Genomic DNA, 27,742 nt, shown 5'->3' with positions numbered 1-27,742 from the left:
CCTTTCTCTCCTCCTGTCTGTTGTTACAACAAACTCTTCCACAATAGTGACTAAACTCCAGTTTGCTGACTGAACACAGTGTTTTGGTTTTGTGGTTTCAAGGTCTTGTTAAGTTCTCATTTTCCAGGAACTGTATGAATGGGGGGCAAATTTCACAATTCAGTTGGGTATAAGCTCTACAGTAGCTTTTCCTCGGTCAGTCTTCCTGGGGTTTATAATATCACCACAGCATGTGACCTTTCCCTGCCACATGCTGCAAAAGCATCTTTTGCAGTGACTTGGCCTCTCCGATGTCAGCGAGGCACCAATGGCCTCTATCATTCACCTGCCTTAACCTGGGTCCAGAACCTGCAGTGACTCATGATCTATTGCAATTCTCCCTATGACAAATAATAATGAGGAGCGGTATCATTTAACGAACTCCTACTTAAGAGTTTTATCCTGGGGAATGAATGAAAGCGGCCTAAAATGTGCCATTTCCCATGCTAGGTGGTGATGAGTGAGCCCTCCTGTCTTCTGAAGAATTTGCTTGGAGTGAGAAATCATTTCTGTCTGACTTGAAGGTAAGTGTCCCTTTCCTGTGTGAGTCCCTCTGGTTCCCTTCCAGTTTGTCAATTGTGTGCAGAAATTATTGAAGATATATCTAAAACTCTTAAGAAGGATTTCTGACAGGTTAAAAGGCTCCTGAGAGCCACAGAATAGCAGAGAGAAGGGAAGAGCGCTCAGGACAGGCTTGCTCATTTCATGACCTCGCGTTTCTCGACAGTGAGATTCCACTCCCGGCTGGGTAACTCAAGAGACCGACTGGTGCCAGCTCTCCCAGATGAGGCGCCAATTGAACACCTACACTTGCACCTCAAACGGTGTCAGTTTTCTCCTTCTTTGCCCCAAATCCTTCGCTCCGCAGCTCTTACACCACCAATCCCTTGAAACTCCCTGGAACTTTTCACAGGTTTGCTGATGGCCTCACTCTGGCTCCTTAGGCTCCTCTGCCGGCCATGCTCAGGCTCTTAGTGCCTCTTCGTTCTGCCAAAGTCACCTTCTTGTTTTGCACTACATTCATGTCTTTGGAAATGTTACCCTTAATGACTGCCCATGTTGGGATGAATTCCAGATCTCTCTTTCTTTCTCCATCAACCTCCTTCTTCCTTCTTACATTCCCTCCCTCTCTGTTTGGTATCTGTCCTCCTCCACCTCTCTCTCTTTCCCCTTCCCCTCCCTCTCCAGTGAAAATTTCTCACCTGAGTCCCACCTTCTCTCTACCTCTATCTTTGACAGAGATCGGCTGCCCTCAGCCATCCTGTTCCCGGGCCTCAGAGGGGTCTCTTCTACCAGGCTGTTCCACAGGCACTGGATTCTTCTCAATCAGTATTGCTTACGTGGTAGCCCAGAAATTAATGGTAACTACCTGAAAGGGCCTTCCCAGTCCTAACAGCCGCTGCTCCAACCCTGACTTCAGTATGTTTTGGAACTTCACTACATATCCATCTCTACCACAGCCAAATTCCTAGGCCTTTCTCGTGGTTGTTTATATCAGTTCAACCAGGGAGAGTTCTCACCAAGATTCCCAAGATCCAGGATGATTTGGTGGCATTCTGCTTTCCTACTGCTTTAAAATTCACGGACTCTACAATTTATCTGCTCAGAGTTATCAAAGTTCCATAAATCATAAGGTGGTAACAGGTTTAAGGTAATTTTTGAGGGGTGCCTGGGTGACTCAGTCAATTAAGCATCCGACTCTTGATTTCGGCTCAGGTCATGATCTCACGGTTCATGAGTTCAAACCCCGCATAGAGCCACACATCGGGCTCTGTGCTGACAGTGCAGAGCCTGCTTGGGATTCTCTCTCCCCCCCCCCCCCTGCCGCCTCTTCCCTATTCACACTCTCTCTCTTAAAATAAATAAATAAACTTTAAAAAAAAGATAACCTTTGAGAAAAATAAAAACACTTTTTCCAACAATTACAATGAAAACCTTAGCTTTTTGCTAATTATTATGATACCTCAGCCATAACAGCACAGAGGTGGACCATGACGTCCACCCAGAAGCAGAAGAGAAGACAGGTCTTTAAGACTAAGATTACCCAACTGTAAATCATATTAGAAACAGAGGCCAGCAGTTTTTCTCAGTGGTTCTTTTGAGAACCCAAGTACCTTGATTTCATTTTTTTTAACAACTGTGCTGAGAATTAACACTCAGAATTATAGACTTCATATGAAGAATGATCAACAAAGGTGACTGGAAAAGGACCTACATACACATATGGCCTGGCCAGAACATTACACTATCGTTAATGATAATGCACAGACCACATGAATTCATAGCCAAGTTTTTCATTTCCTTGGGATCTGAGCCATGTATAAGAAATTTAACTAAGAGCACTAGGGTAAAGTTCTACATTTAAGAAAGTTTACAGGACCTTTAATGTCTACACATAGCTTTGCTTCTAAGGTTTCAGCCAGAAGACTGCCACTAGGCAATCAGCTGCACGGCGTTCAATTTATCTACATTGGAAGGATGACTCAGAGCTATTGGGATTTGAATATGTGGCTCCAGTTAGTCTAGCTGTGTATTACTGACAGGGAGACCACTAAGCCTTCTCCTTCCAGCCAGATGAGTTTCCATCTAAAGTCTGCAAATCCAGGGGGATGTGAAGCAGGGAGTAACACGATCTCAGCAAGCACTGTTTAGTGTGCAGTTAATCAGGTAGGCCAAATCCAGAGTCAGCATCAGCAGAAACTGCCTTGCTCATATCACCTACTCCAAGAAGGGCTAAGAGTGGGCGGGTTCTTAAAGTCATGTGACTCATAAGGCCCACCAATTCATGCAGGTGAATGTAGTTTCTGAACACTTGCGGCGTGCCAGTCGCTGTGTTAGGCATTAGGGATGTAACAGTGAAAAAACAAACCCAGTCCCTGCCTGCAAGAGGCTTTCAGACTGGCAGGGAGACAGTCTGAGTACCCAGCAGAGTCCACAGTGAGACCTGAAGGAGGAGTAGCACTTAGAAGGACAACAGTCTAACAGACGCCCTTATAGGAATGACTAATGTTAACAGTCATCAACTGGATGCCTCTTCTCAGCAACCCCACCTCCGCTAGACTTGCATCCCTACTCCACGTGTCTGCTCTAAGCTTGCACGTGTAGCACGTACTTCATTCGCGTTCATTTGTTAGGCATACTTTGGCTTCATATTGTGCACAGAGCATGCCAAATACTAAAAACACATTTGCATAGTGCTTTCAAATATTTTCTCTTAGTGAATCTTCAAAAACAATTCTATGATGTCAGTGGACTAAATACTCTTATTGTCTCCAATTTACAGAAAAAGAGACCAAGGACAAGGATCATATCCTCTAATCGCCCAGTTCACAGCTTCCCCCTATGGTAATGCATGTTATACGATTTTATAATTGTCTACTTCTCTGCCTCCACCACGAGACTGTAATCTCTTTAAGATCAGAGACTGCCTTCAATGTGATGCCTAGTATATAATGAATGTTCAGTTAACAGTTGTTCAATGACTAATTTATCTTCTCTGTGAAGTTTTCTCTGATCTACCCTATCCCCTACTCCTAAGTGGTAGGAATTTACAATTTTATGGCTAAGTGATAAAAACACAGGTTTTAGAGTCTCACTAGGCAGGGTTCACATTCTAGCTCCACCACCTACCAGGTGTGTGATTTAAGAGGTATTATTTACCTCTCTGAGTCTTGGCTATCTGCAAAACAAGGATGATACAATCTACTGTAGATTTTTATCCACAGTAAATTTCTAGAAAGGCTGTGAAGATAGGATCTGGCCTATGTTCCCTTCTGATGATCCTTCACAACCTGTTATTTGTACCTTTACCTGACTGTTCTTGTTTAGTGCCAACATCCACCACCCAGAGGATGAATTCTTGAAAACAGGGTCTGTGTTGGTCACCTTCATATTCCTAGAGGCTGCTCCAATGTTTTATGAATATTGGACACTCAACAAATGTCTGGAGAAATAAAATAAACCAAGCTACACTTTTATCTGCCTGTAGTTCAGAAGTCAGCACTCACTTGGCGTTCAATAAATACTGCTGACAGACTGTGCAATTTAGTCCAGATAAAGGATGTGGAATTGCAGGCTTGGTCTCTGTCATTCTAGAAGATGTTTTGCTGAGAAGGGATACTCCAGGGCCTCTCACCCACCTATCTGCAGAGCAGCTCGAATAGATACACACTGGAGGACAAGTTTCACAATCTGGTTGTGTAACCGGGAAGCCAAGGACTGGACTTTCAGTTTTCTCAGCCCCAAGCTCCTTAGATTGGGCACCAAAAAAACCCACAAAATTTCTGCCTTCTAGTCCCTTCAGGCTTTCTCCTGGGACTGTAGGAATGTAAGGAGCCCTCAAGCCACTCCCGCCTTGAAGGGATTCCAGAGCTGGAGACAATGTGACCCAGCACTTCCACCTAGAGACCCACCTTCATTAGGAGTTCCCGGCTGGTCAAATGGTTATTATGGTCAGAGAAGATATCTGAAAGCTCTTCAAACATCAGCATCCGGTCCCTGTGAGAGGGGTTAAGAAAATATTCACAAATAAAGAGTCAGTGAAAGTCCCACACCTTGGGCCCTGCTGCTCTCAGTTACCTATGGCTCCAGAGGGATCACACTGATCTCAGGATCAGTGAGGGATGTGAGCGCAGATGAAGCCAATGGCTTTGTTCATGCAGGGTGTTTTTTTTTTTTTTTTAAGGTAGACATGGTCACCTATGTGAAGAAACGGATTTTTCTAACCATGTACATTATAATCATAAAAAAAGATCGTTAAATTGGGGTATCAAGTTGTTCCACTGGGACATGTTCTTAAAAAAAAAAGTCTCGGGCACCTGGGTGGCTCAGTCAGTTAAGTATCTGGCTCTTGATTTCAGCTCAGGTCATGATTTCAAGGTTGGTGAGCTCGAGCCCCGCACTGTACTCTGTGCTGACAGCACCGAGCCTGCTTGGGATTCTCTGCCTCCAATTCTCTCTCCTTTCAAAATAAATAAATAAACTTAAAAAACAATTTTTTAAAAAAATTTTGTCTCAGAATACACACAGAGCCCCGCAGGACCTGAGAAATCATGTTGGCCAAGGTCAGGGACTTGTCCACGTTGCCATTGCTAAGTGTTGAGACTAAATTTCCCGAATCACAGCCTGGTGCTCTCATCTCAGAGTCATAACAGATGGAAGCAGAACAGGCTGTGGTCAGGGGAGTGGGTTCAAATCCCCGCTCTGCCACTCACTCCCCAAGTGATTGTGGGCAATTCGCTTAACTTGCTTAGGCTTCCACTTTCTTACCTATACACTGAAAATTCTAGGAATCCCTCTGAAAGACTGCTGTGAAGTCAGCAGGATCACATATGCAAAGTGTCTACTCTGCCTCTGCCAGTCTACTACATGTCCACGGGCCTCATGCTTTACTCTGCACCCCTCCAGGGTTAGTAAGTGGAGGGCTCTGAAGGCAAAGAATTAACGGGGCAATATCACTCTATATGTAGCATTTCATTATCATGAGAAAGCCACCATTAACTTATTTGTTTTACAATGAGTGTAATATCACTGTTATAATAAAGAAAACCAGTAAAGCTATTTACATTTTGGAAAAAATAATTAAGAACTTAATTACATGTGGGCCTACATAAACAGAAATAAACAGACATCTTTTCTGTCCACTGAAAGTTATTAGCATAAAGGATTATAGGGAAAGTGATAACCAAATAAGGTATCTTAACCCTGTCCCTTGAATTTAGCAATGAAAAACATGGAAAGCTGGTATGAAAGTGTCTTCTCTAGAAACTGTGACACTACTGTAGCATCCCCACTAAAACATGAACCAACCAAGAAACAAACCAGACACCCACCCAACCAAGCCAGAATGTGGCTTTGAGGTTTGTTTTGTGGTGAAATAGTTTACAAGGCCAACTGAAAGAATGAACCTTCTCATATGGTAACCAAGAGATTAAGCTCCAGCTCCACTAACTTTTTTACTTGTGTTTTAGCCTCAAATTTGCTGTGCAGGAACTTTTGGCTAAGTGACTTTCCACAGCGTGCTATTTATCAACTACCAAAGAAAGATAGGATCACCTTTCACTGCAATCACAGAAGACTGCAACCAGGCACAGGTGGTATTTTAGCACCTGACTGTCCCTCTGGTTTTGTGTTTGACACCACAGTAAGGGAACGGTGATGAGGGCAAGGAGAGGGCTCTGGGGCTATTGAACATGAGGACTCTGCATGCATCTGATTTTCCCATTGTATTTTACGAACGCCTGTCATCTAATGACTTTATAATGCCCATATCTTTCATAAGATTTATATGCAAAGGAAAACCAATTAACTAATCTTTCACCTACAGAGTCAGCTTGACTAATCAAAGTAATGAAGAAGAGAAAGAGCCAAGAAATAAGTGGTAATCAAAAACATTGCATTGGACTTTGAAAAGCCTATCTGCCAGGTTTTCTTCTGGTAGATAACAGTATTATAAACAGAGAAGGAGCTCTGGAGTCTCCAAGTGGCTGTGGCTTCTACGGCTCTGAACCAGGCATTACAACCACCCACTTCAATTTTTTCTGCTGGCTCATCAAAGATTTATTTCATAAGTAATTTGACTTCCCCCAAGTAGACTCTCCTCTGACTGAGAATATGAGCCCACTGGTAAGCACTCATTTTTCAGCAAAAATTTATGAAATTCTGGTTTACCTATCTGGGTTTCTTGCAAGTTTGGATAGTGTCAGTCCCTTAGGGCTTAATCAGCTCTGAGTGAACTCATGAAACCGAGTACCTAGACTTTCCACTCTTAAGCACCAAACCCACCAATTCCACAGGGGCAGGCCTGCCTGGGAAGCCAGCTGGCCCCTCTCTTGGCTGCAACCGACCATACTACATACAGTATAGACTGTAAACAGTTTACACATTCTTTCCTGATATGCCTTCCTTCTTGATTAGTTCAAACCTAGGTAGACCTGTTGAATGTAATTGGCCTCGTTTGTAGCCATGACATATTCCCCAGCTTCTAAAGCTGTGTGGATAGGGAACCGGAGCTGCCTCCTCCTTCACCTTTCCCTCCTTTGCAAAAAGTTCTCTGGTCTCCAGGGGAAGCTCTGGAAATAGGGGAATGAAGATGGCGAAACAATAAGGACATTATATCGTTCATTGTCCCAAAGGTTACACCAAGAAATATGAAGAAAAACAATATAAAACGTGGCCAGTTAATAATGTTAGTCAGGTCCCTAGGCAGGAACATTTAGGGATTTTTAATATCACTAAGATAGCGTTTAACTCGGGGCGCCTGGGTGGCTCAGTCGGTTAAGCGTCCGACTTCGGCTCAGGTCATGATCTCGCGGTCCGTGAGTTCGAGCCCCGCGTCAGGCTCTGTGCTGACAGCTCAGAGCCTGGAGCCTGTTTCAGATTCTGTGTATCCCTCTCTCTCTGACCCTCCCCTGTTCATGCTGTCTCTCCCTGTCTCAAAAATAAACAAACGTTAAAAAAAATTAAAAACAAAAAACAAAAAAGATAGCGTTTAACATGCTGAAACAGAAGTTAAGCAATTAGATTCTTGCTAAACAGCAAGAGCTAGCGTCCTATCTACACACATGCTCCCTCACATCTTGGAACAGCTTAGGGCTTTGGAGCATGGCTGAGAAATAACCAGAAGGAATGGCCGCACTGCTGTAACTTCATCACTCCACACCCTTCCCCCTCAGACTCTAGATGACAAGCACATCCTTCAAATCATCCCAAAGCCAATACTCTTGATGTTGGTGCACTTCGCAGATGAGTCTGACTTCTCTGCCTAAAAACTCATTAATGTTTATGTGTCAAGTGCACCCTGCCTGGGACACACAGAGGCTTTCAAATACGTTTCTCTAGTTACAGAATATGGGCTTTGAAGGCAAGGACCCATACCATTTACACAGTGACTAAGTCACCCCAGCCAAAGAAAGCAGAGTGGACACTTGGGAACTTACTTTGGGACGACGGCCCAGGTCTTTTTTAACCTATAGATGGAATTGGACTGCAGTGCCGAAATGATGGCCCTCAAGGAAGAAAAATTCTTCAGGATTCTACATTCCTGTATGGAGGGTGATTAAAACATAAAAGGCATTTTAAATATCAATAATACTGCGAGTTGGTGGTTTCCTGTTTTAGAGGTATCACAGCTGCTATGAATTCTTACCACTAAATAGGCAGCTGTATAAATACTCAACATCAAAAAGCAGCTCCTTACTCCCACCCCAGTCACCGAAACACTTTATAGGTTTTGGCACTGTATGCTTGTTTTTCTCCCTTTAATATATTTTTTGCGTTGTTGTTATAGTTTTATGGTTTCCAGCTTTCCTCGTAAAAACACGAACGGAGGTGAGTCTGCAAGGCTATGCTAGGGAAAGCAAACTTTCTTCTGCTGAAAGCACACAGATGCCCTAAAAACACACATGAAAGGTCACTATATCCTTTAGACCCACAGTGTGAGCCGGGCAGCGGCCACCGGGAGGTCAGATGGTATCGAACATCTCATGACCAACCCTTGCCCAGAGAGGTGTATATAACTTGGCAATAAACATTCACCACAAGTTGAACTTTGGCTTTCATGCTCTTAGCCAAAAGGGAATATTTTTATACACACGCATTTCGTTTCAAATTGGCCTGTGCCACAGTCATAAACATTCAGAAACACCTTGGTACTTCGCTGTTTCCAAAATAAGCCAGAGCTTTTAAAATGAAATCCATTTTGGCAGCATTTTAGAACAAAATCAAGGAGGACAGGAAATAGTCTGGATGTCATTTTCTGGGTAAAGAGAAAGGCTCTCTGATCCTGAAACTTAAGCTACCGCACGGAGTGGATAGCCTCGGCAGCCAGTGACCCTGGAGTCAAAGTCCTGCAGCATGAATGGCGGGGACAGCAAAACAGTGAGGGAGGGAGAGAGTCCCATTCTTGGCACCATGGGGAGAGTGGATTATGTCTTATGTCAAAGGAGATGTTTCATATGCAGGCATTTGGGAGTGTAGTCTATCCACTGTTTACAATTGAGTACACCGTGTGGGCACGGGGTTGGCTTTGTGCAGAACATCTGAAGCAAGAAATTCCAAAATGGTTGGGCAGAACTGCACATTGCTTAGAAGGTCAATTCATGAAGTAATGCTAATCCCGAATAGGAAGGAAAACAGCATTCTCTAACTTAGCTTGTCAAAATCCGGCTACTTAAAACTATGCCCAACAAACAAACCTCCAAACATTATTTCCTTAGAGTATAGGCCAAAGTATTTTACAAAAGTCATGCCCACTCTTTTTAAATGTCTCAATGCCTTCCCCTTATTTGAAAAGAAAGAAAGAGAAAGAGAAAGAAAGAAAGAGAGAGAGAGAGAGAGAGAGAGAGAGAGCACACTCTGAATTACAGTCAGTCTGGAAACCCAAACCCATGAGAGCATGGTTCAACAAAGGTTCAGAATCCAAAAGTCATGCTCCAAAAATCAAGAAACTTGCAATAAATAAAGGAACTCAGGCACAGATATTTCATGCAAATTGTAATAAACATATGGAACACATTATTCAGAAAGAGGCTTAAGCTAAGGGTTTTAAAGGAGTACAAAAGACATTTGGCCCCGTTTCTAGAAAGGGAGGTATCTTCCAGGAGACGTGGTGCAAAAGTAAAAAGAAAACACAGCAGCAAGGCCAGCCCAAGAAAATATAATCGCATCAGGTCACAAATATTTTCTGTGTGTAAAATTATTATCGTTTTTTCAAATATCCTCTCGATAGAAACTGAGTATGATTAATGCAAGAAAAGTAAAATAAATCTTGGCAGGAAACCACCTATGAGTTTCATTATTTTATTAAATTACTCCACACAATTTCAAGGGACACAACGTGCTCAATATTAGGAAACTACACCACCAAGAACAAAGACCCCTGGCTTTTAAATATGTGCTATGGGATTTGGAATATACCTCAAATTGTTCAACTTGCATTTCTTATTAACACATATGTGCACAATTTATATTTAATTTGGACCAAAAGTCATTGTTTGAGCCACACTGTCATACACACAGATGCTATATTCTTGCTATAGACTTTCTAAGTAGTTGAATGGATTAAAAGATATGGCATTTATGGCCAAAACAAAAATATTTTCTTCTCATTCTGAGAAGGCAGAAATTCCATGCTTTATTCCACTCTATCAGAAATTCTTTTTATAGCTCTTGAGAAATTAGCTCAATTCAGAATAGGAGAAATCTAAGTTGTAAGACACTGTTCTCTTACTTTTTTCATATACTAAAAAGTCTGTGGTAATCGAGCACCTAAAAATTCAAAATAAGGCAAATCCTCTAGCACAATTATGGCCCTGCTCTTTGATCAAAGACAACAAAGAGAATGTAAAATACAAAGAGAGAGAGAGAGAGAGTGTGTGGGTGTGAAAATGTAAGCATTATGCCCTAAACAGGAGAGCTTAATGAAAAAAGTATATTAGGATAGAAAGCAAAATGGGTTTTGGTCGAGGGTTGACTCACATAACCCAGAACATGGACTAATAAGATATTTACATAATAATTATTTTTCAAAGTTGTTGTTAATTACATAGCTTTTGCTGATGTAATTTCTTCTGTCTAGGAAAAAAAAATCTAACTCAATCTTCAAATACCAAAAATTCTATCTAGTATTAAAGCTAAGTCCAAAAGTCATCCTATCCATGAAGCCCTCCTCAATCCCCCCAGAAGTGGTTTCTCCCTCCTCCACCACTGCAGCTTATCTCGGAGGGCCCCGCTCCTCTTCTGCCTCAGCTGAGATCATCCCAGTATATCTCAGAGTATCTTGGCTTCCTTGTGTGACTACAGGCTCCTGTAAGATTACATTAATTGTGCCTATCCTCACAATGTCCCCAAATTACATAATCTTGTAGCTTATGTGCATTTAGGAGCGCATGAGATGTCTGGTGACCAACTGACTGAATACTGTTCACGTTTCCACAGTCGTGAAGATACTGATCAGCGAAGGTCATGCAGTATGTAAGCAGCTGACCCAGAGCCCAGACTGACACTCAGCAGAATGTAATTCAGACCTAGGAATAAACTCTGCCCTTCTACCTTCAGATAGAAGGTCTTCAGAAAAGCCCCAGATGAATGTGAAATCTGGGCACCTCAGTCCTTCAGGAAAGAGATTCAGGATTCTGAGAAGGTACTGGCTCTTCAAGTCTGCAGAAGACATAATGTTTCCGGGTGCTGGAAGGGTGCCTAGGTAGGTCATCATTCTGCGGTGAAGAGTAGTCAGTTTGGCACTTAGACCACCAGGTTGTATTTACTGAACACGGGGCAGAACTGACACTCAGTTGGTGACTATAAGGGGAAAAGCAGGCATATGTCACCCTAGAGATGCAGCAGTGTGCAGGCCCATGAGCTGAAAGAAGTGAGCAAGGGACCGATTTTCTATAAAGAGGAAAAGTAGGAGCACCTGGGTGGCTTAGTGGGTTAAGTGTCCGGCTTCGGCTCAGGTCATGATCTCACGGTTCGTGGGTTCGAGCCCCGCATAGGAGCCTGCTTCAGATTCTGCGTCTCCTCTCTCTCTGCCCCTCCCCCTCCCCGCACGCTGCCTCTCAAAAATAAATAAATATTTTAAAAATTTTAAAAAAATAAAGAGGAAAAATAAGCTCCTATTTAAGAAAGACCATTTTTTCTTACTTTGGAAGAAGAATAACAGCAACAAAAACCCGGGGGGTCCTCACATATGTTGTTTGATTGCCTTTCAGCCAAATGGATAGACCCATTTAAACGGAGAGAAGGAATCGTCTCCAGTATCTACTAAATACAAAGAATATTTTTAAAAAGATAATTACATGAGCAATGTTAATCCACTTCTCGATGACTTTGGCTCTCTGTTGAGTTTTCAGTTCTCTGCCCCCCAGGATGGTGCTGACAACACATTTGGTGAGGGTGTTAAACTGAGAGATGGTGGCACGGATGGTAGGAGCCAAATGTTTGTTTTCCTTCTTATCCCTCTGAGACCAAATGCAGCCCAGGCAGTGGTGAGGCACTACTTTCTTGAATAGTTGCTAGAACAGAAGAGAAGCTGAGTTTAAGGACAACACAGACATTTCATATGGGAAAGCACATAGTCTGGGTCATCTGTGAATTGGTATTTTGTAAATGGACAAATAACCCTTTTCTACTTGACTTGCCTCGTGGTGTCTATTTCAATGGACAAAAGTAAATAATTAATATGTTAACTGGTCAGAAAAGCCCACATGTTCTTTCTCAATCTGCTCGACTGAACAAACAGAACACAACGGCCAAAAGAAAATTCAAGGGACCGACAACATTTTGACTTTCCTATCTTGAAGGATAGGTAAAAATCTATACTACTAATCAAAAAAAAGTGGTCGAGGTGGTTTTGAGCTCAAAATCATATACACGGTACGTTCTAGGCGCTCACGATCGTGAATTGTGTATAATGCATAGGGATGCCCAGTGACCACCTGACAAGTGATCCAAAGTACAGTGCATGCGATGCTGTCATCAATGTCACTATTTCACATGATGTTTTAAATAAAGAAAGTAAGCATATAGAAGGAAAAACTATCCAACGTCACACAGTAAAATAAAGACAGAGGAACATAAAGCCTGGTTTCCAGGCCTTTGCCTAAAAGTCATAACCAATGAAGTTTCCGGTCTTTCTTTTACGCTATCAACCGTGGAACAAAAACAAAGCCAAATTAGTCAACTAAACGGGATTCTCACCTGTAGGGCAATTCAAGGCAAGACACGTAAGGGTTTATATAAAAGAGAGAACACAGGGATTTACTTTACGTAGACTATCTGATTTGCTTCTGATACTTTATTTGCATGCTCACTAGATGGAAACTCTGTCACTTTATTTGCTGCTTTCTTCAAAGTAGTAAGTGTACAAGAGTTTAAACCGTCACGATAATTTATAATAGTCTATTTACCAGCTGACACTGAGCTAGGACATGTGACTGATGAGATCAAATATGTACGGCTAACAAACTTCGGGAAAGTACAGGAGACACACATGGAAATGAACTGCCAGATACAGTCACATTTGGATTCAGTGAACTTATTTTATCCTAATTTATACTTTGACCGCTTCACAATCCTCCAAATAAACAGTTCAGATCTTGAAATATTTATGAGTCTAGAGGGAGAGAATACCCACGGAACAGGACAGATTTTGTTTCCTGAGAGTTAGAATTCTTACTTCCATGTATCGAGTGCCAAGTAAAAAGCACCTTCACCCGGCTTTGCAAGAAGAGCTTAAGCCTGAATTATTCAGATGATTGATTCAAGTCCCATCTTCACTCCGCATTTACAGGCAGAGCCTCTCCTGGGGATTCGAAAAGACTTAAATCACATTACCCCACTGCCCTCCCCAGCCCACCAGTACTGTCACTCCCCACATTTTAAGTAGCAGCACATCGGAAGCACAAAGAGAAGACCTACGGCGTCCATGTAGGTCAGCTGCTCTGCCACAAGGTCTTCTGGGAAGCACGTGAATTCTGCAGGCCCTCCACCTTCCGGTTCCTCTTCCTCGTCCAGGCTGAAGAAGATGGTGTTGGGAAACCCATCTGTTCACAGATGGAAAAAAAAAGTCAGTCACCTGGTGCCACTATTTATGACCTTGTTAGTAGAGTCAAACTGAACTTCTTTCATTGAGAAAGAAGAGGGCTAATCCTTCGGAAAACCCACAGGGAGAAAATAGTAAGCACAATTAATCTGAGTGAAATGGAGGTCTTCTTAATCTGTTCTTAGATTCTTTATTAAGTTCAGAGGCCTCAAGTTACCCCTTTGTTAAACCACTGATAGCTAGGCCAGGGACACAGCCAGGTCAAGGAAAGTCTAGAGAAGCAAAGTTGGGCTACATTCTGGGGGTTTCCCTCATCTTGGCTCCCTCATACCTTCTGCTCAGCTTAAGGACCAATCAAACTGCTTCTTAAGCCCCAACTATGCAATTCTTAATCACTGGCCATTTATAACCAGAAGCCTGGAAGGAGTGGGCATGAAAGCAGGCCAGGCATCAGGTAGGAGAATGGGACATATGGTGTCAGAAATGCTGATGAAATCCTCAGAATTCTAAGAAAGTCCTTAGAATTCTCAAGATGTTTGGAGCAACTTTCAGCTTCCACCTAAAGTTATGTATGAAGCAGAAGAACCTGAAACTAAATTCACCTGAGCTTTATTTTGGATAAGATTATCAATTAGTAAATTACACAGAGCATAGACTGAAGAAGTGAGGGGGTGTGGAAATCACTATAATAACTACTTGGATCCCAAATCAGAAGCTGAAGGACTCAGCACATGGGATCAGAACTCCAGACTCCATTTTGAAAGAGTGTGGAATTGGATGAAGTTTCATTTGAACCCCAGCCCCCACTCCCCAGAACCTGTCCTAGGTTGTTTTCCAACCTCATCCCCCACACCTCCACCCCTTCGCACTCCTTGCTCTCCTGTTAAATCTGTTCTCAACAAAACAAAAACAAAAACAAAAAAAGCTAGTTGCATTCAGTTCTATGTTAGCAGAAATTTAAATCAGTGCATTACTACTCCCCCAGAATGTTTACATTTTAAGCTTTTTTCTCTTTTCCTTTGTAGAATAAGACTTTTATGCATCTCGGATCAAGTTGAGATGGCCTTTCCTTAGTTTTCCAGGGGAGAGGGGTGCTGAGAGTGGACCCCACATCACTCCCCCTGTCACAGTACCACAGGAGTATTTGATGACTCTGCTGAGAGGTATGCGATTTAAGGATGGACTCCTCCCCCTGGAGCCGAAAGGACTCATGTGAATGGGGCTGGGTTAGAAGTAGGAGGGGATCCATGCCTGCCTCCAAAGGCTGGAACACAAACAGGCATGAGCTTTAAAAAAAAAAAAAAAAAAAAGCAAAACCTAAAACCCTATGATTTCACCACTCTGCCTCCACAAAACTCTGGTACTCTCCAATTCAGCAAAGGAATAAAACATTTGAAATCGCAAAGGTTCAGAATGGGCCTCTCATCCCTTTTGCTAGCTACTCTATAAATCTATCCCAATCACTCTGCCGTGCAGAGGCTGACCCACGCCAGCCCAAGAGGATGTGTGGTAAGGTCAGACCCCCTCATTCATTCAACAAACACTCACGGCAACCTCTATGTGCCTTGGATGTTGCTGTGGGAGAAGATTACGTAGTCCTTTCTCTCTGGGGCCTAGGCCATGCCTTCACTGTTTCCGCTTTTGACTCTCTTCCAGAGGTAAGTAAGTAAAAACTTGAAGCAAAATTTTACTTTTAAAAAACAATGTAGGAAAACTTTTGCTTTTGCCAGCATGAAATTGGGCAAAATAAGCCCATGAGAACCAAGCTCCTAAAACTCCTTTTCCGTGATGACTGCTGTGCTTAATAAACAGAGAGTTTGGAGCTTTCTTGATTAAAATTTTCCAAACTCCAAAAAAATTCATTTTCGCGCATTGCATAAAAGCCTTTCCAAAGTCAGGCAGTCTCCCTCTCCCCTGCCTCAGCCTGCCAGTCTCCCTCTCCCCTGCCTCAGCCTGCCAAATGAGTTCTGCCTTCCAGTCCTGGGTCGGAAACAATGAACGACTGGTCCCACCGGTTCCCCAATTAGGCCCGGAGCCAGGGGCAGCCCCAGTGGGGAGAGAGCTGGCCTCTAACATAGCATTTTCCACTCTGGCTCAAAGACAGGCGGGGAGGCCTGAAGGGAGTTGAGGTCCGGCAGCTGGAGGAGTGCCCCTGGTATTCAAACATTCCCGGCAGATGAAGTCATCTTAGATACGGGTACTTGGCAGTCAGCTTCTAATGATGCGATTGTACCGCCCCCCTGCCGGCACCCACCGCTCTGATCCCCCTACATAAAACATTCAACAGGTACCGTTTGGAATTTAAGGTTATTTTCTTTGGCACTCAGGCAGCTTCCCTTATCGGTGATGAGGAACCGTTTCCTTTCCCTCACTGAGGAAATCGGGCGTCACTTCAGGGAAATGCCTGTCAAAAGCTCCAAGTGGGTCAGCCGCCATGGCAACCATCACCCGGCAGGCCAGTGGGGGGATAAATCGTCACACTGAAAGCCTGTCCTAACCTCTTTCCGACTTTCTTCAAAGCCTGATATTTCCAAGCTGCCCACGACCTGCAGCGGTGGCCCTTCCTTTGTCCTTGAAAACAGGCAGTCAATTCCTCCAATAGGAAAAAACAGCCACAGAAACTTCCTTTGATGAGGCCATCCGAGAAGCTCAATGACAGTGACGTTTTCTAGCTGACAGAGAAACACTTTTTTCAGGGCTTTTCGAACTTTCGTGAGGGCTGGAGCACAACTGCATTTAAATCCTCGCCCGCTGAATAGTGGTGGTTGTGATGGGTTTCCTCCATTAGATAGAAAGAGGAGCCACGAGGCAGATCATAAAAAGCAAATTCAAGTTCAGCATGGGACATGTTGACAAGAGAAGGTAAAGGACTATCAAGAGGACCATCCTCTTTATGGTATTAGAAGAAACCGGAGGAAATGCACTTCTCAGGGCCAGTTTCTTTATCTATAATGAGCATGCCACACCAGGTGGTCTTAAAAATCTCCTTCTTGGCTCTAAAACTCTTAGGCTCTGTAATTAGCACTGAGATAAACTTTAGAATTTTTACCCACCACCAATCCCCCAAGCAGCTTGTCTCTGTGAGACCAACCAAGGTCATTCATCAAGTACAGGGAGAACATTTCTTCAACAAGGGGACTGCAGAATCAGAATCTAACTTGTTCCCTGGAATCAAGTCAGTACTCACTGTCAGTTTCCACTTCTTGCTTGTGAAACTGCTCCAGAAGATTTTGCGCTCTTCTCTCCGGATCGGAGCCTGGCATCATCCGTTTGAGATAATCCAGCAGTTTCTGTAAGCAAGGGAAGTGAGGGGGTTCTCGGAAGTCCTCTGCACACTGGTCAAGCCAGGCCCTCAGGATCGAGGCGATTGCACTGAGAAAGAGAAATGGAGAGTCACTGCACCCAACTGAATGTGGGGACTCAAAACGAGACCCGGATACCATGTCCTCACCCAGAGATACCTCACAAAACCAGGGGTCAACAGAGAATTCACCCAAAAGTTCCTGGCAATGTCAATGAAGTTAAAGCACTTGAAGACAAGCTGACAATTATTATTATCTTATTTATCTTATTATTTTATAATAAATAAATATTATTTATCATATTATTTTAAGTGGTGGTTGTAGAGCTGGGGAAAGACTGATTAAGTTCCAAAAAAAGACAGGACCAAAAACTTTGGAAAAACTCATACGGGGTGGGGGGGGGGGGAAGACACGCAGAAGGAGATTTAGTGAGTCCTGAAGCAACTTCAAAGCAATCTGTGCACAAGGAGATTATGTGTTTCCAGTTCTGGATTCACTCATATCAGAAACCACAAAATCAACTGTACTAACATTTTAGGAAATAACTGACAGTAGGCCTGAAATCCGTCTAATGACAGGAAGTGCCTAGGTTTGGAAAAGATAACAGCATTAATTTAATTTTACAAAGATTACCAGGGTTTCAGCATAAGTACCCCAAAAATGTGCCCCCCCTAATTATCCTTTTGCTTTTCAAATTATAAGAGAAGAATATGTAGGAGAAAGAGTACCTAATAGAGAAGTAGGTCTTTGAAAGGTAAGGGACAAAACCTTGAGAAGCAAAGCCACTGTGAAGGCGATTTCCTCTGATGGTTCAGCAGAGAATATTTTAGGCAAGACAAGGGTCAGGGCACAAAAAGAGACAGGGCCGTGACGTGTGCACACCCCCTCCCCCACCCCCACCATGGTACTAAGAACACGCGTGTGCTGTCTTAGGTTAGGGGCAGCCCCACATCCACTGGAAAAGACAAACAGCTGACTGGCGAAAAGGATAAAAAGTTTTGAGTGCTATCGTTTTGCGCTTCATGTTCAAAGAGGACGTGCTGGGCTGGACGCACTCATGATGGCTGGAGATGACAGGGGCTATAAATTAATCAATCCATGTTTTATTGACAGTGATGTGATACTTCATTTTAGCTAACGACACAACTGACCAAAATTCTTCGGCTGATTAAAAAAAAAAAAAGGCTTAGCGCCTCTTTAAATTATCATCTAAGTATACTTCAAACAAATTGTTCACCTAGTTCACAACCTGTAAAGAGACTACCAGGATGGTAGTGAACCTGCAGGCTGGGCTTTCACTAAATGCCACACATCCCAAATTCCTACCATGAAGCCAGACTACAATACAGGCATACAGACAACCAAAGCCAATTCAATGCTTACCCTTTGGAGGTGAAGTGCAAACAGAAGAAAAATAAATTTACTAATTGTTTTCACTGCTGTGTATATCATTGCTTTACTAACAAGGACATGAGGGCCTTTGGAACTATAATATTTACATGCGTATGTTGGAAATAGGTAACATAAAACCACAGAAATAATTAAAATATTCTCTAAATCTTTAGTCCAGATTAAATAAAAAGCCGAACAAAAGTTTCACTCCCTCCCAAAAGATTCGAGGAAATTAATATGGGACCTGGGATTTAATGAAAACATAAGCAAAATGAAATTAATGGAGTCTCCTCAGTGGGCCTTCAATCCTCAGTTTACCTGCAAAATCACGTGTTATGTATGAATGCTTGTGTCCCCCCATTCATATGTTGAAACACTCACGCCCCCCAAAATTGATGGACTTCTACTTTTTAAGAGCCCACACATTGCATTATTTCTCCTTTCTTCACACACACACACACACACACACACACACACACACACACACACACAACCATATGATGAACTGAAGAAGAAAATGATGAAGTAGCATTCTAACACTTCCTTTTTATAAGGAACAAGATGTTTTCCATGAATAATTTCTCTTCTTCCCTGACAAGCGCTGAGCCCAGAACTGGGGTAGGCACACTGGTGGGGGAACAGGCTGGAACATAGGACAACCTGACATTTGCTTTCATCAGGTTGAGTCCTACATATAGTTTTGTAATTCTCAAAAGAAGCATGAATTGATCTGATTAGTATAACTACTCATTTAATATTTAATATTTCGGTGACAGAATACTCTTCCAATGACACTGATAGAAAAAACAGACATGGAGGGATGAGAATTCACATCAACCAATAAAAATGAAAAAGAACACCCACCCAACAACGAGACCAGCAACACAATGACCCTAGTGACTCCTCAGTTGCATAACTTAAAAGAAAAGCCAGGCAGAAATCCAGAATCACAGGGAAAAGACACATAGTAAAAGATATTAACTTTTACTCCTTGGCCTCCCATAAGTATTAGTTTTCAAGTTACAAAACTGATTATTTATTGCAAAAAAGTAAATATTACAAATGTATACAGACGAAAACAGCAAAATATCACTTCCCTTCGTTTTCCATTTCTGTGACCCATGCCACAATCCCATTTCCATGACCACCTATTAACAGTCTGGAGTATATCCTTCTAGTCTTTTCAGTGGATATGTATATATACTTAAATAGATATACTGTGCATAGACCAGCCAACATGGATTTTTGTTCCCACTGAATGGTATGAAACAGACACCACTCCATTCACTGCCTCCAGATCTACCTTACTGTTTCCCACTGCGTGGACACACCATAATTAATAGAAGGATTCTTCTACTAGTATACAAATGTTTATGTTATTTTCGTGTTCTCACAATCACAAACAATTACAAAAGGTGTATCCTTGTTCGCATCTCCGTGTACTTCTGCATCTCTACAGGACACATCATTTAGCGCTTACTTCCACGGAAAGTGCAGCCTCAGAAGGTCTGCAGGAGTCCTGAAAAGGGACCTGAATCCAGATTGGACTCGCCTTTAGGTGCACATTCTGTCCTCCTCAGTCTGACGTTTTTAACTAGCTCTGCTGAGCTATTCGTTGCACCCTTTGTGACAGTGCCCTTCCCACAGCTTAGCCTAAGAGGACTGTGGAAGTTACTACAAACCCAGACCCTGACTTGGCTAGAAAAAGTATTTTCACAGAAAAGAGGAGTGAAGGGGGAAGGAGGAAGAAGGAAGAGAAGAAGGGAAAGATACACACAAACAGCACAATACAACACGGGGCAGACCCCTGACCTCCTATCATCAGGCCAATTATCAGCATGCCAGAAAGGGAGGTTTTCTGGAAAGTCCTGGACATGTGCCCAAAGCTCACGGTAGCTTTATGTTTACTACTCCTGGGAAGAAAACTTCCCGCTCTTGATAGACTATAAAGCAGATAAAATGTGAAACATCTGAGATTTCAAAAAGGAAAGCAACATCACAAAATCATGGCAGCCAACAGGATTACTGGCCAATGCCTTTCCAACTTACCCTTCCTGGCTCCACTCCCAAAGTCTGGCTTACATAGCAACCAGAACTGATTACTGGGCAAAATGTAAAAAACCTCAATACTGAAGGGAAATCTAATTTAAAATCACAAACTTACAGGAAAGGTATGACTGTTAAGCTAGAGAAGCTACTTGGTTCTGTACCAGAACAAGAAAGAAGGCTGGAGAAGGAAAACCCAATTCCCATCCAGCTGTGCCACCTGTGAACAAAGGGAGGTGGGGAGTCACTCAACTCCACTGACCCCTACCTAGAGAAGAGATAGAATACCTGCCTTCATCTACCTGACACTGATCAGCTGTGACTTCACAGGACATAATGTCAAGAAGGACATTTCAAGAGACCCAAAGAGAAATGTAACTTTTAGGCGTCTTAAAACTACTTGCCATAAATCACAAAAGGAAGGGACTGAAAAAGGTAAAAATGGCTCAGTGAAAATCAGCACGTATGGAAATCCCTCAAAGAATCTGCCACCCAAACAGAAAGGATGACATGAAATACAAACTGTGCGACAACCCGTGTGGCTCCAGGCCTGCTATTGCAAACAGATACACACACAGGCCCGCACACACATGCACACACGCACACACACGTGCACCACCTAAGGCATTCTCCTCAGGACAAATCAATTCAGGGACATCAAACTCTAATACAAACTGCAAGACATGCTTCTTGAAAGACTTGTGAAGACTGAAGAAGTACTTTCTGAAACCAAACAGAAAGATATCGATTGTGACATAATGTAAACTCAGTAAGGAGGAAAGGCAGTACATGACCTCCTTCTCCAAAGTAATCTTTAATGGGTTACAGAGCAAAACCCCTCAGTCCCAAGTAAGCATGCTGGGTGGGTGGCCATGGGGCAAGGAGCCCAAACCTGACAGCTGAGGGGACAACCAGGATTGCCTTTTCTACCTCAGGCGTTCTTGGCAACCTTGTTCACCCTATCACAATGGTCTATAAGGAACAGGGAGACGTGCTCAGACATCAATGTGTGGAATGGACTGACACAGCTTCTAAGACTTGTACTCCTAAGGAAACAGGCCCTTGGGGAGAATTAATTCACTAATTAAATTAATATTTTTTGAGTGCCCTTTATCTTCCATACTCATAAAAACTGTGTATGTGATGAATGTCACAAGAGGGATTCCAAAGAAGGATTTAGGAAACAATGTTTAGCTGAGATCTTAGGTAAGAGTTAGTGGAGTAAAGACTCTGGGCCAATAGCATAAGCAAAGATCCTGAGGTAAGAGAGGGCAAAACACTTTCAAGGGATATAGAGTAGACCAATTTAAAGAATAGGAAGAGAAGAGAGGGTTCCTGGACTCTTGTTTGTTGGGAGATTTTTGATTCCTGATTCAATTTCTGGTTATGAGTCTGTTCAAATTTTCTATTTCCTCCTATTTTACTTTTGGTAGTTTATATGTTTCTAGGAATTTACCCATTTCTTCCAGATTGCCCAATTTGTTGGCGTATTACTGCTCAGACTATTCTCTTATTATTGTTATTTCTGCATTATTGGTTGTGATCTCTCCTCTTTCCTTCATGATTTTATTTATTTGGGTCCTTTCCTTTTTCTTTTCAATAAATCCGGCTAAGGGTTTATCAATTTTGTCAATTCTTTCAAAGAACCAACTCCTGGTTTCATTGATCTGTTCCACTGTTGTGGGGTTGTTTTTTTTTTTTTTTTTATATCATTGATTTCTGCTCTAATCTTTATTATTTCCCTTCTTCTGCTGGCTTTGGGCTTTATTTGCTGTTCTTTTTCCAGCTTCTTTAGGTGTAAGGTTCGATTGTATATTTGAGACATTTCTTCCTTCTTTGGGAAGGTCTGGAGCAATCTCTATACTTTCCTCTTACGACCACCTTTGCTGTATCCCAAAGGTTTTGGACTGTCGTGTTTTCATTTTCATTGGCTTCAATGCACTTTACTTCCTCTTTAATTTCTTGGTTAATCCATTCATTCTTTAGTAGGGTGTTCTCTAATCTCGAAGTGTTTGTGGAAGAGAGGGGAGGAATGGAACACTCATTTGATTTCTTAGCCAAACAGAAATCACACTTCGTAACACCTGGTTGGAAAATACTAGACAGATGCCTTAGCTGAGAGGTACAAGGAAAAAGTACAGAACTGACGGCCACCGTGGGGACCTTCAGGCATGCAATGCAGTAAGAGGGCTGACTGTCTAGGCTGCTAGTATGCTCAAACCACAGATATTTAAATACATATAGGGATTTGAATGCATATGTATTAAATCATATTAAAATCCCACTGGTAGTAAAATATTCTACAATTGGTAAAAGGCTTAATGAGAAATTTTCAAAATATGAAGTCATCTCTCCCATGATGTATAAGCTCCCAGCCAAGAAATAGGATTACTATGACAAAAAGAATAACTTTGTCCATTTAGAGTTCTTTCCTCTCCCCAGAAGTCTATTTGAGATCATAATTTATTGTTACTTAATAAGATATGGGACCATTTTTTCAAAAGCAGTGAAATGTTTTTCTATGTTAGGATATTCTCCAAAAACCGGATCTTTTCCTAACGCATAAAGAAAAGGTAAGAACATCCATGTGGAGGGTGGGCCTTTGGATCAATGTGGCAGGTGACACTGCAAAGCCCTGAGGGAGGGAGGCAATGCACTTTGCCCTTCAGGGGAAGAAAGCAAAGTGACCTTGGCACTGACTCTGAGCTAGACCCCTCCACCTTGTTCTCCTAGTCACAGAGCAGATTTTCCTTTTCAGAGAAGGCTGCCCTTTAGAGGCTGCCTCTGAGACCTCTGGCTAGAAGGTTTCCCTGATGAGAAAGAACAAAGGAGGCTACAGAAAATGTGTTTCTCTTTTTTTCTGAAAAAGCCTGGAAAAGATGGAAGCATTACTATCTGGACTTGTCAAGGTCATCTTGCGATGCTTTCTTGTACATTTCCAGCGTGCGTTTTGGTACAGAGGCTGAGCAGGGATTAGAACATGAGGAGGGTAAGCGAAAGAGGAATTAGGAGTGTCAGGAAAGTAAATGCAAACAGGGCCAGAGTCAGTGCTAAGCATCAGGCAAGCCCATGGCACAGAAACCAGTGAGGGGCCATGAGGCAGTTACAGAGAAAAAGCTCCAAGGCAAGGGGGAGGGGGAGGAAGACCGTGATAGAAAGGACACACAGAAATACACAGTAAATATGGGTGGGGAAGGACCAAGAATAGGAAGAGACAAGCCTGAAACCAATTAGCCAAAGTCAGGCGTGTTGGTCCACTCCTTTATTCCCAAACTAGATGTGTGGGCCCTGATATCTGAAGGCAAATTTATAGAAACTGAAGAGAATTATTGTGCACAGACCTAACTCCAGATCACCAAACCTTATCCAGTGTGTCAGTGACTGCACTCCACTAGAAAAGGAAAAAAACAAACAAACAAAACTAAACCGAAAGGGTTCTGAAGTGCCCGTTGTTCATGAGCAGTACAGCCAATGTGGTGAACAGTCTCTGGAGCGCCTAACTGGGATCCTGGTTCTGTGGCTTACTAGCTGTAACCTAGCCTCTTTGTGCCTCAGCTTCCTCATCTGTAAAATGGGAATAACACATGCCTCCTCGTAGAATTGTTGTGAGGCCAAGCAATAATACATGCAAAGTATTTAGAATAGTTCCTAGGACATAGTAAGTCCTCAAAAAATATTAGCTATTTTCATTATTTTAAAAAAGAAGAAGGGCAGTCTATAAGACCAAGGGCTAAAGCCAAAGGAACTATACATAAGCACCATGTTCTAGTTGATCAAGTTGTTTCCCGCTAGGGTATGAGTTAACAACTCCGATACTGCTATACATGTATAACCGAAAGTGAACAATTAAGTAAATATCTGGCAGATGGTGGAAGCCATTTTTCTCGCTGTCGCAGAGGAAATTTACAAATAAGCAAGGGGAGCAGACTAGAGCGATCTATGTGGTAGCAGGTTAGAACTGGAGGCATCAGCAAGAACTCATGTTAAACATAATATAGATACAAAATGTTACACATAAATATCTGTATTTACGTAACTGGTAATTTGTGGAAACATAAATCTAGCCCTGTCAGCTGCGAATCTTGGATTCTGATGCCATTCTCCAATGAAAAGAACCAGGGCTCCTTGAAGAAATGGCTGATTTTAGGTCGGGGGCAGGAAATCTAGAAGATGAGCCTAGGGCATCGTGTAGTGCCAGAAAGTAAGAAGGCCTCAAACAACCAAATAACCCCACAAATGCTACAGGTACATGTCAAAGTGCACGGGAGTCTACCAAAAGAGCTCCCAGTGGCCAAAACAGGAATAATCTGAGCAAGAAATAAACTAGCATCGTATTATAACCCAAAGCACAAAAAAAGTATCCACCTACTTCATACTGATCTAGATGATTAAATAAACTAATAAATGGGGGTAACAAACGTCCCACACAGAAGTTTTCCAAATACATTGATTAGATACTTCACCCTAACAGAGGAGGCGCAAAACTCCCCAGTCCTTAATTGAGGGTTGTGCATAGTGACTTCCTTCCAAATAACACAGTACGGGAAGGAAGAGTGTGGAGGGCAGATGCTCTCCATGGAGAAATCTGAGAACTACTACTGCAGCCAGGTAATCAAGGCCAACAACGGTCATAAATCATGCTGACAGTGTGTGTCCTTGACATCATGTGATGAGAATGGCATTTTACCTCTGTAAGATTCCTCTCGAAAACTCATAAATCCAGTCTAATTATGAGAAAAAAAAGTCCAATAAAGGGGCATCCTACAATACATCTGACCTCAAAACCGTTAAGGTCATCAAAACCCAGAAGAGTCTGAGAAACTGTCATGACCAAGAGGAGTAAGTCTATGGAGACAAGAGGAGTCTATGGGGATATGACAAACTAAATGGAATATGGTATCCTGAATGGGATCCTGGAACAGAAAGAGGACATCGGTAAAAAGTACGGAAATCTGAATAAACTATGGACTTCAGTTAACAATGTAGCAATACTGGTTCATTCGCTGTAACAAATGTGCTATATTCACGTGAGAATAGTAGGGGGAACTGAGGGAGGTGTATGGGAACTCTACTATCTGCTCGATTTTTACAGAAATCCAAAACTGTTGTGAAAAACATCTTAATTTTAAGAAAAAAACACAAACAGGAGAGTCTGACCTAAGTTCTTAAGAAAAACCCATCTCATTTTTATCAACGGGAAGGAAGTAGAGGCCATGGAATGTAGAGGGCAAGGCCGGGCTCTAAATCCCAGCTTTCACTTACTCCCTGTATGACCTTGGGTATGCTACTTAACCTCTCTCTGTCTCAGACTCCTCATCTGTGAGAGAGCGCTAGTAATACATGGAGTTATTATGTGAATATTAAAAGGATATACAGTACTTAACACAGGGACTATTCCTACTCAGCAGCCAATGATCTCTAGCTATTACTATTACAAAGGGACGCTGCCACTCGCCAAAATTGTTCTTCAGGGACCTCAGCAGCTCGTTATTCTCCCATCCCTCATAGTCCAAGAAGGGTGTTTTTATGTTATAGATAGGCCTCTAATGAAAACACTGCTGAGGCATTCTATACTTTTCACCATCAGGATGGCGTTTCCGTTGGTAATGAAAGATGCTACAAGGCCCTAAGAACAGGAAGCAGGCACTCAGATTGATGGGCCTGACCAATGTGATCTTCCTTCTTCTTTCCTCACATCCTGCAACCCATCTCCTTCCCCAGGAAGCAAGCCTGACTTCCACATTTCTAACAGCTGTCTGGGGACCTTGCTTAGGGTGTTCATTCAGTAATAAAGCCAGGCAAAACAACACAGGGTACATTATAGTAAATAATCCCAAATTAAGAGATCTTGGGATGCTAACAAGCTAAAACACTAGTCACAGTAGTGATAATATACCTTAGTTCTTCGTGTACTTCTGGCTGCAACCTGGTTACTGTGACAGAAGCATACATGGGGTGAAAAAGCACAAGCACCTGAGATCCTGATGTTCAGTTTGAAATGGCAAGCCCAAGAGCAAAAATGGTGAGCAGCCTAGGTCTTGGAGTCCATTGGGCCTGAGTTCAAATACCAGAGTTCATTTAACCAGCTGCTTGGTTTTAGTCAAAATATATAACTTTTTTTTCATGTTTATTTATATTTTGAGAGAGAGAGAGAGAGAGAGAGAGCCAGGAAGGGGCAGAGAGAGAGGGAGAGAGAAGTCCCAAGCAGGTTCCATGCTGTCAGTGCAGAGCCTGATGAGGGGCTCGAACTCACAAACTGTGAGATCACGACCTGAGCCAAAACCAAGAATCAGACGTCTAACCGACTGAGCCACCCAGATGCCCCAAACTTTTCTTTTTAAAAAAATTTTTTTAGAAGTTTTTTAAAAAAAATGTTTGTTTATTTTTGAGAGACAGGGAGAGATAGACAGTGAGCAGGAGAGGGGCAGATTGAGAGAGAGAGAGAGACAGGGAGACACAGAATCCAAAGCAGGCTCCACGCTCTGAGCTGTCAGCACAGAGCCCAATGCGGGGCTTGAACTCACAGACCATGAGATCATGACCTGAGCTGAAGTCAGACGCTTAACCAACTGAGCCACCCGGGCACCCCCCCAAACTTTTCTGAGGCTTCCACTGACACCTATAAAATGAAGACAACATCTCACAGCATATCTGTGATGGTAAAAGAAGATACAAAGCACCCAGAAGAAGGCCCCACACTAGTTAGCACACCACAAACTGCAGCCAGGGGTGGTGGCCAGGGTGATGAAGGGCAAATCAAGTGACAGAGGTGGCTGGGATGCCTGTTTGCCATTCTCCCACATTTGGAGAACCCCAGGAGATTCTTAGGTGGCTGATTTTTCTTCTTTCTGAACCACTGATTGCCAACGTTCTTTTTTACTCCTTAATTCTTAGAAAACTAGTTTCTACTCCCTTCCCTTAAATGCACAATTTGATTCAAGATTTCAATGACTTTTGAAAGTATGCTTTCTATTTTTCCTTGTCCACTATGGATGTTTTAAAGACAATACCAGGCTCTTTTATACAATATATTATTTCTCCATTCTTTCATTTTACTTTTTAAAAGTATCCCTTTCACATTAGAGCCTCTCATTCTTTTCAATTTCAAGTTTTAAATATTATTTTTGCTCTGTTCTTTACCTCTCTTTCTTTGCCCCATTGTTAAAATTGGCACATTAATTTTGGGACAACTGGGTGGCTCAGTTGGTTAAGCATCCAACTTCAGCTCACATCATGAGCTCATGGTTCGTGAGTTCGACCTCCGCCTTGAGCTCACTGCGGATCCTTTGTCTCCCTCTCTCCTTGCCCATCTCCCGCGTGCATGCGCACGCGTGTGCGTGCACACACACACACACACACACACACACACACACTGCACTCTTTCAAAAATACACATGAAAAAAATTATAATAAAAAATCACCA

The 27,742-nt window shown here is 42.5% G+C and overlaps 1 protein-coding gene across 3 annotated transcripts in view; it reads right to left on the bottom strand.

Moving 5' to 3' along the window:
* RGL1 (ral guanine nucleotide dissociation stimulator like 1) overlaps positions 1-27,742 on the bottom strand; it is a 256,412-nt gene that overhangs the window by 30,264 nt on the left and 198,406 nt on the right. For all 3 annotated transcript variants that reach the window (XM_019427176.2, XM_053909181.1, XM_019427170.2), the window contains 5 exons: positions 16,767-16,951; positions 13,456-13,580; positions 11,835-12,050; positions 7,977-8,080; positions 4,452-4,536 (listed from right to left, as the gene is read on the bottom strand). In XM_019427176.2, the coding sequence (XP_019282721.1) occupies positions 4,452-4,536; positions 7,977-8,080; positions 11,835-12,050; positions 13,456-13,580; positions 16,767-16,951 (715 nt within the window). The remainder of the gene's footprint in view (positions 1-4,451; positions 4,537-7,976; positions 8,081-11,834; positions 12,051-13,455; positions 13,581-16,766; positions 16,952-27,742) is intronic.

This window comes from Panthera pardus, unplaced genomic scaffold (assembly GCF_024362965.1).
Source record: "Panthera pardus isolate Hobbes unplaced genomic scaffold, ASM2436296v1 HiC_scaffold_21, whole genome shotgun sequence".
Taxonomy (NCBI): Eukaryota; Metazoa; Chordata; class Mammalia; order Carnivora; family Felidae; genus Panthera; species Panthera pardus.
Note: the sequence above shows the minus strand (reverse complement) of the source record. Positions and strands in the feature narration are given on the sequence as shown.